Source organism: Centruroides sculpturatus, unplaced genomic scaffold (assembly GCF_000671375.1).
Source record: "Centruroides sculpturatus isolate CEXI.00-Female unplaced genomic scaffold, Cexi_2.0 scaffold735, whole genome shotgun sequence".
Taxonomy (NCBI): Eukaryota; Metazoa; Arthropoda; class Arachnida; order Scorpiones; family Buthidae; genus Centruroides; species Centruroides sculpturatus.
The window spans coordinates 117,599-126,483 of NW_019385007.1; the positions used below are offsets into that span (position 1 = coordinate 117,599).

The 8,885-nt window shown below is 31.4% G+C and overlaps 1 protein-coding gene across 1 annotated transcript in view; it reads left to right on the plus strand.

Moving 5' to 3' along the window:
• The window catches only part of LOC111633311 (twitchin-like), a 66,767-nt gene that overhangs the window by 25,846 nt on the left and 32,036 nt on the right, over positions 1 to 8,885 (plus strand). The window contains 16 exon segments of the mRNA XM_023377854.1: positions 1,308 to 1,429; positions 1,550 to 1,588; positions 1,671 to 1,736; positions 1,808 to 1,901; positions 2,003 to 2,206; positions 2,286 to 2,427; positions 2,525 to 2,724; positions 2,807 to 2,959; positions 3,037 to 3,082; positions 3,176 to 3,256; positions 3,347 to 3,452; positions 3,619 to 3,736; positions 3,818 to 3,990; positions 4,065 to 4,110; positions 4,230 to 4,374; positions 4,446 to 4,654. Of these exon segments, the coding sequence (XP_023233622.1) occupies positions 1,308 to 1,429; positions 1,550 to 1,588; positions 1,671 to 1,736; positions 1,808 to 1,901; positions 2,003 to 2,206; positions 2,286 to 2,427; positions 2,525 to 2,724; positions 2,807 to 2,959; positions 3,037 to 3,082; positions 3,176 to 3,256; positions 3,347 to 3,452; positions 3,619 to 3,736; positions 3,818 to 3,990; positions 4,065 to 4,110; positions 4,230 to 4,374; positions 4,446 to 4,654 (1,944 nt within the window).

Genomic DNA, 8,885 nt, shown 5'->3' on the forward strand with positions numbered 1-8,885 from the left:
AATGCACAATTTCATTGAGAATAGAGGCTGCTTCTTTTGTAGACAGTAAACCAATTTTTTTAGGGCAAATAGTGGATGGAACGGGTACCCGAGTTGGCGATTGGGGTGGCGGCTGCTGGATGACTTCGTCTTGGGAATTTTCCTTTTGGGGACGGATCGCATGCGATAATCAAATAAAAAATGTCTTTTATCTTTTGGCTGGCCAATGTCCTTATCAACGCTACTTCTTCCTTACGTGCTCTTCGTGCCTCTTTCAGCCGAAGCAACACCGACCTGGAGACCTCTCCCTGACGGTCTTCCCTCTTCTAGGTCCGAAGCCAGAAGTTACTCTCTCTCTCTCACTTGCCCTCTGGGCTATTTTTAATCCTTTGTCTCCTAATTGGGTCATCGACCACCCACACCTGGACGAAAGTTCCAGAAAGTATAGACAAAGGAACACAGAACAAAGAAAGAAGGAAAGATAGAAAATTATATATATACATATATATAAAAATATAACAAAAATATATTGGTGTACCACCACAATAGTTTAGGGAGCATTCTCTTGGCAAGGTCTAGGGCTATTGGTTATCATTCCACAATTCATTAATGGTGAACAATACAGGGACCTGTTAAGTGATCATCTGTATTTGTATCTCCAGGCAGTGTTTCATGAGAATGTTGCCATGTTTCAACATGACAACACAACATGATGATGCACTGCGACATCAGGTGAAGCTCATCCAGGAATTAGTTGAAGGAACACGACAATAAATTCCAAACAAGACACCAGACTGACTCCCAAAAGCACCAGACTGAAATGCTATTGAACAGGTTTGAGATATGTTGGAACATATGATGTTGGAACATATGAAATGCTATTGTACAGGTTTGAGATATGTTGGAACATATGATGAGGTTATCTACTCCTCTGTGAAGTGTGCACCAACTGACAAAACTGCTTGAGCAGGCATGAATCCAGTTAAGAATAGAGGATGTTCGGCATATGTAGAGTCCATGCCTAGGATTTGCAAGCCATGATTGCCCAGAAAGTTGGACTAATCTATTATTAGGCAGGTGTTTCTAATGTTCAGTATATATATGAAATTAGATCAATTTATTTTTATGCTTTTTAAGAAAACTTCTATATATTTGATAAAAGAATATAATTTTGTTTTATCTAATTATATATTTGCAACATTTATTCATAAAACTTACCCAAATTGCAAGTATGTTATTTATTATTAATTTGTATTTTAATTTTACTTGTGCACTTGTACCTTTATATAAATTAATTATCTAAATATTAAATAAATTATATTTTTTAGATTCCTTCATCATCTTGTTACTGGATTGAATCCTGGAAAAGACTATCAGTTTAGGATCTATGCTGAAAATATTTATGGAAGAAGTGAACCCAGCGAAGCCACTCAGATAGTCACAACCAAACGTATGATCTTTTTACATTAATTAAAGATTTAAAATTGATTATAAAGACTAAACTCTTTATAATCAATTTTATATCTTTAATTAAATAATTCCTAACATAATAAACTGTTAACTTTTACAGCATCAACTAAAGAAAGGATAAAAAGGAAAAATTATACATGTAAGTATTAAAAAAATGAATATAAAATAAAGTGAACTTATGTTAAAAATATTAATTTATTTAATATTTATCAAATTTTTAGTGGATTCTCAAGGACGCCGCATTCGTGGACGATCAGAGGGAAAAGTATCAAATTATGATCAATATGGTAAATATCCAACTTTCAAAAATTTTTAAAAACTTCTAAAAATAAAAATTATTTAATATTTTACATTTTAGTGTTTGATATTAATGAAAAATACATACCGCAACCTGTTGATGTTAAGACGTCTAGTGTTTATGATTACTATGACATTTTGGAAGAAATTGGAACGTATGTTTAATGGTTTTATTTATTTAATATAGTATATTCACATTTTATATTTTTATAGCAAAAATTTAACGCATAAAAATTTGTAAAATAAAAATTTTTAGAGGTGCTTTTGGTGTTGTTCATCGATGCCGAGAGAGACGCACAGGCAATATATTTGCTGCAAAATTCATTCCAGTAACTCATCCAGTTGAAAAATCTATAATTAGGAAAGAAATTGATATAATGAATATGCTTCATCATCCAAAATTAATTCGTTTACATGATGCCTTTGAAGATGAAGATGAAATGGTTCTTATTTATGAATTGTAAGTTGTGAATGAAATTTGTAATATAATAATAAATAATTTTATGAAATGTATAATTTAAAATTTATTTTAAATTTAGTATGTCTGGTGGAGAACTTTTTGAACGTATCACAGCAGAAGATTATAAAATGTCAGAAGCTGAAGTTATCAATTACATGAGGCAATTGTGTGAAGGTGTAAAACATATGCATGAGAAGAACATCATACATTTAGATATCAAGGTTGAAATATCTTTTTTTATGATGCTATTAAAATATTTTCCCAAAAAATTAAAATAATGAAATTTAAGAATTGCTAATTAAATATTTTTCATTTTAGCCTGAAAATATCATGTGCCAGACAAAGACAGGAAACAATATCAAATTAATTGATTTTGGTTTGGCTACAAAATTGGATCCTAATGAAGTTGTACGTATATCTACGGGAACTGCTGAATTTGCTGCACCTGAAATAGTTGATCGAGAACCTGTTGGTTTCTATACAGATATGTGGGCAATTGGTGTTCTTGCATACGTGCTGTAAGTTATTTATTTAATACTTAATAATTATTTAAAATTATCGTTTTGATTTTTATGTAAATTTATACATTTTTATATTTAGTCTTAGTGGTCTCTCACCATTTGCCGGAGAAAATGATATAGAAACATTGAAAAATGTCAGAGCATGTGATTGGGACTTTGATGATGAAGCATTTGCTAATGTTTCAGACTCAGCTAAAGATTTCATACGTCGATTATTAACTCGAAATAAGGAGTAAGTTAGCAGGAAAATTTTTCTTGTTTATTTTGAGTTAAAAAGATTTAGAAATTAATTATATATTTATTTTATAGAAAGCGTTTGACAGCTCATGAATGCTTAGCTCATCCATGGCTAATGGTATGTATAGATAAGAAAGAATATATATTTGATGATTATGAATATTTGTTACTATTTATATTATTTAACATTTTACTTTATTTTTATTTTTAGGGTGATATTAGTGCTGCTCCTACTACTTCCATACCGTCAAAGAGATATATCAAAATACGAGATCGCATTCGTGCCAAATATGTGAGTATTAACTCATTGTTACAAAGAAAATATTATCATTAATTTGTAGATATTCTAAATAATTATTTGATTGTAAAACTGACTTTTCAGGGAGATTACTGGTTCAACTGTTTACTTCCTATTGGCCACATTGCCAATTACAGTTCACTTCGTAAACTTCATGAGGAAAAATATAACATTCATGAATTTTATTTTGGTAAATAATCCAATTTTAAAAAATTAAACAAACTACAAAATTTTTATATATCTTAACTGTAAAATTTTATTTTTTTTTTAAATAATTAAGTTACTAGATAAAATAATTAATTCAAATTTAGAATTTTGAACATTTAAGTTATTAATGTTTATATGTTTCTAAATAGATCGCAGACAGGCTGCACCGAGGTTTGTGATTCGTCCTCAGAGTACTTTCTCTTATGAAGGACAAAGTGCAAAATTCTATTGCCGTGTTATTGCTGCAGCCCCAGCTACAGTGACTTGGTATTATAAATCATCAAAATAATTTAACTGTGAAGTATTAAATAATTTTTCTAAATATGAAACTTTTTTTTCAAATCTTAGGTATCGTGATGGATATGAATTACGCCAAAGTGTTAAATATATGAAACGTTACCAAGAGAATGATTATTACTTTATTCTAAATCGGTGCAAAGTTGATGACCGAGGTGAATACATCATTCGTGCAGAAAACAGTTATGGATTTAGAGAAGAACCAGTATTCCTTAATGTACAAAGTAAGTTTTAATTAATATTTTAATCCAGTTAGTTAACAATAGATGTTATACATGTTTATTTTCTTGTAATTTAGGTGTTCCAAGAGAAATTCCACATATTGTTTTAGATGAACCAATCAGGTAATTGAATTTTTATTAAACAAAAATAATAACTTACAATTAAAATTCTACATATTCTTTTAGATTAATCAAATAGCTAATTGTATTTTAATAAAAATATCAAACAAATGATTTTACAGGAGGAGATATCCACCTCTAAAGAAATTATGGGAAGAACCAGTTGATTCCGCTCCTTGTTTCACATTCCATCTCCGTACTCGTGTCATTCAAGTTGGTATTGGTGTCAAACTTTTATGTTGTCTGTCTGGAAAACCTACACCAGAGGTAACCTTTAGAAAATTAATTAATTATTTATCTATTTCATAATAAATAAAAAATACATGTTTGTATTTTAGATAAAATGGTTTAAAGATGGCAGGGAGATCAATAAATATGATTACAATGTGACTCACTCAGATGGGGTTGTTATTCTTGAAATATTATCTTGTACAATGGAAGATGCAGGAACGTATGTATGTCGTGCAACCAATAAATTAGGTGAAGATGAAACTACATGTCATGTTATAATGGAAGGTAAGAATAACATTTGTAATCAAAGATTTTAAAACTATACTTAATTCTAAAGATTATTTTTCATTGTATTTTCATATTTATTCCTTAATAGTCTGTTTTCTCATTACTATAAAATATAAAAACTTAAATTAGTAATGCAAATTATTAAAGTTATATATAATTGTCTGCATGTGATAAATTAAGCTATTAACATTAAAGATAAAACAGCAATTTCTATTATAATTCAGGTTAACGACATGAAAAAATAATTTTATAGTTTGGTACAGTGGAACCCCGGTTAACGAACGTCCTGGTTAACGACCAAATTGGTTAACGGACTTTTATTTTGCAAAAATTTTGTCTCGGATAACGAACAAAATTCGGATAATGAATGTAACGGTATTTTGTGTCAAATTTTAGTTGGTGTTAGGCATGCGCGAGTTAAGCATTGCTTTTCCGAGTGTTTGTGCTATACTTCTTTTTTCAGTTTTGTGATTTATATATTTAATCACTATGGCATCCAAGAAAGAAAAAAGTCATAGTGGCAATATGAACGACAATGCTCTATCGCATTTGAGAAAAATTTTGATTAAAAGAGTAAGACAATCAACTTTAGATCAATTTCTTGTTCCTTACGGAAAGAGTTTGTTTGTTTGTTTGTTAAGTTATGGCAACGCAACACTTGGGCAATCTGCCTAGGGGGAATGCCTTCTAAGAGGTGTTTTTAAGGGAAACTGGCCCCTATTTAGGCGTTACAGACTGGAGAAAACCCAGAAAACTCCACGTGGCCAGCCCGTCTGAGCAAAATGCGAACCCACGAACGAACTCCCCGTGTTTAGGGTACGGAGAATGTTTAGCCACTGGTGGGCTTTCCTACCAAAAGAGACTTCGACTTGAAGAATCTTCCAATGAAGTGCTACCCATTATTTTTTGGAGGCGATTCCCCTTCTAAGCATTAAGGTTCGTATATCTCCACTTTTCTGCCACCAACTACAACAAATGAAGGTATGTACAGTGCTAGTTTATTAAACAAAGTTTACATGTTTGTTGCTGTAATGATAGATACTACATTTTCCTACATTTTCATCAAAGAAAATCTACTGTATATTACAAATAAAATCACAAAAATTTTGGAGACTAGAACAGATTAATTGCATTAGCATTAATTTCTGTGGGAAAAATTGCTTCAGTTAACGAACAGAGTCGCGGAATGGATTAAGTTTGTTAACCGGGGTTCCACTGTATTTTTGAAACCGTGCCAGTAATTTTTAGTAATTCGAACACAAATCAATTATTGTATTTATTCAGACACTTGGCAAATCTCATCATTAAATTTTATTCAATTTTATAGTTATTTTTAAATTTATTAATTCTCTATCAACTATTTATTCATCTAATTATTGAGTGATAAACTTTATTGTGTTCAATATTAAGTCAGAATAAAGTGGCAAATAAAGAAGATTCTTTGCAGGGCATGAGTTTGTTCGCTTGTTGCATAGTAGTGAGCAACTGTGAATCTGCAGGTTTCAGGAAAGTGATCAATTTAACAATTAAAATGCTTAATGCCTATTTATGTATTGTGCAAACTGTATTTTCTAAAATTTATTTATTTCTACAAGATATCAAAAACATTAAGGAAAATATTACCAATTTTAGTTGTAATGCAGGTTTTGGGAGAGCAACTCTGACCTATATTATAAAACAAATACTTAATAAAACATCTAACACCTTATAATGCTGAGAATATTTATTAAATCACAAACGTTTTCAACCTAATGGAATAGGCCATCATCGGTGACTGGCTACCGAACGAATTTGAAAATTGTGTTAAAATGGAACTTTCAAACATTATAAATTCAAACTTAAAATGAAAAATAAATTAGCCAACCAATGTAAAAAATAACTATACAGTGGTACCTCAGGATACAAAATTAATCCGTTCCGAAACTGAGAGATATCATGAAAATGTCATAAGGTGAATCATTTTTCCTCATACGATTACATGCAAAACCAAATAATTCATCCAACACGAAAAACACACTCAAATTAAAGCTAAGTAGTACATTAAAAAAATAACTATAGTAAGGAAAACACTGAAAAATGCGTTTTGTAGTTGTAAATGCATAAATAACCNATAAGAGCTTTAAAAAAAATTTTCTATTATTTATTATTATTATTTATTTTTAAAATGGTTGCATCATTGACTTCCACTCTGATTGATTTCTGTATTCTTCTTATTATAATCCTGAATTGCCTAAAGAGATAAACATCTAGAGCACTGTGCCACCAACTCTGTTTTTATATGAATTGCATTAGAACATTTTAGAACCCTATTTCTCGCAAACAGCTGGCCTGACAGATAAAAGAAAAAATGTGGGTCTTCTTATTTTTTTCTTCTATTGAACAATATATATTTTTATTAAAATGTAAGACTGACACAAAAAATTCCTATCTTGTAAGTATCAACAAATACATTTATGATATAGCGTACATGTTACAGTACAAGTTAGTATTTATAACTATTTGATAATAATCACATTACTTGTTTGATGTTCAGGTAGTGATGTTTAAAGAATTTATATCCTAACATGATAATTTGTTACTTATAGATAGGCATTTTATTGTATTTATGAATGGAAAATAACTTAACAAAACTAGTTTTTGTTGTAAAGCAAAAAATCTTGTATACTTGGAAGTGAAATTAAGGAGTGGATATTATCTGAGATTTTGATGTGCATCCTATATTATTACTCTGTTGTTACTTATATACATAAATATACAATTAAAATATTCACTTATGGAATGTATATGTAAATTAGTAATAGTATTTAAAATAATATTTTTACTATTCATTCCTGAAATTCTTTTAATTCTCATAAACAATTTCTCAAAAAATGAGAGTAAAAAGTTAAGCTGCATTTTTGAATATTCTCAATCACAATCTTTAATTCATAGTATCAGTAGTATTTATACAAAACATTATTAGGAAAAATTTGTTTATATAATAAATTCAATACATATACACTGACTGATCACTACATTAAGAACAATATACCAGCACCATCTCGGAAATGATTAAGCGATGTCCTGTAATTGCCATGTAATTCACTGCAATCATGATGTGTTGACTTGTCATATGCATAGTAGAAGGCAATGCTTGGCAGTCATGGACAAACAAAGCAATTTGAACAACTTTGAGTGCAGACAGATCATCAGGGCTCAGAATTGCAGGTACCAGTATTTCTGAAACAGCTGCATTTGTTGATTGTTTTCCTATCATGGTGTCCAGGATGTACCACGAGTGGCTAGATAACACGAAAAGCATCCACCAGAAGATCACACAGCAGTCCATGTGTGTTTGATCCCGGGGGTAAGCACTGTGTGCCAAGACTGGTATCTGAAGAAAGACATGAGACAACAGAATAGCTTACCTTCCAGTACAATAGTGGGTTTCAACAATGACCATGCAAATAAGTTGCATCAACTGGGGTTCAATAGCCATCAACCACCTTGAGTACCTCTGTTAACCACTGTCATTGCAAACAATGCCTCACACAGGCAAAGGAAAGGCATTATTGCACCATGGACATGTAAAAGAAAATCATCTGGAATGACAAATCTTGTTTCGTGCTGAACCATACTAATTGTCTGGTTCATATCTGGTATGAACAACCTGAAGCCACATTCCCTAGTTGCACAGTTGGTGTACACAAGCTGGTGGTGGTGGCATCATAGTGTTGTGATAAGCACGTGGTGAGGATTGATTTCACAAAGAAACGGGTATATAAAACAAATAAGACGTGCTTTATTATATTCTGTGAACATATACAGGAAAGGTTCTTGTCGATTCCGACCTCCTGAGTCCTTACATCAAACAAAAGAACAAACAACACCTTTTTTTGATTCACAGTCGAGCAAGACTTTCGCGATGCAAAGAGATACTTAACTTCTAACTTAAACCTACTTATATCTAAAAAGAAAAGGAAAAAGGAAAAGAAAGTTAGATTAGAAGAGAGAAACGGAAATATTTTAGGATGGAACGGGTACCCGAGTTGGTGATTGGGGTGGCGGCTGCTGGATGACTTCGTCTTGAGAATTTTCCTTTTGGAGGCGGATCGCATGCGATAATCAAATAAAAGTGTCTTTTATCTTATAGCTGGCCAATGTCCTTATCAACGCTACTTCTTCCTTACGTGCTCTTCGTGCCTCTTTCAGCCGAAGCAACACCGACCTGGAGACCTCTCTCTGACGGTCTTCCCTCTTCTAGGTCCGAAGCCAGAAGT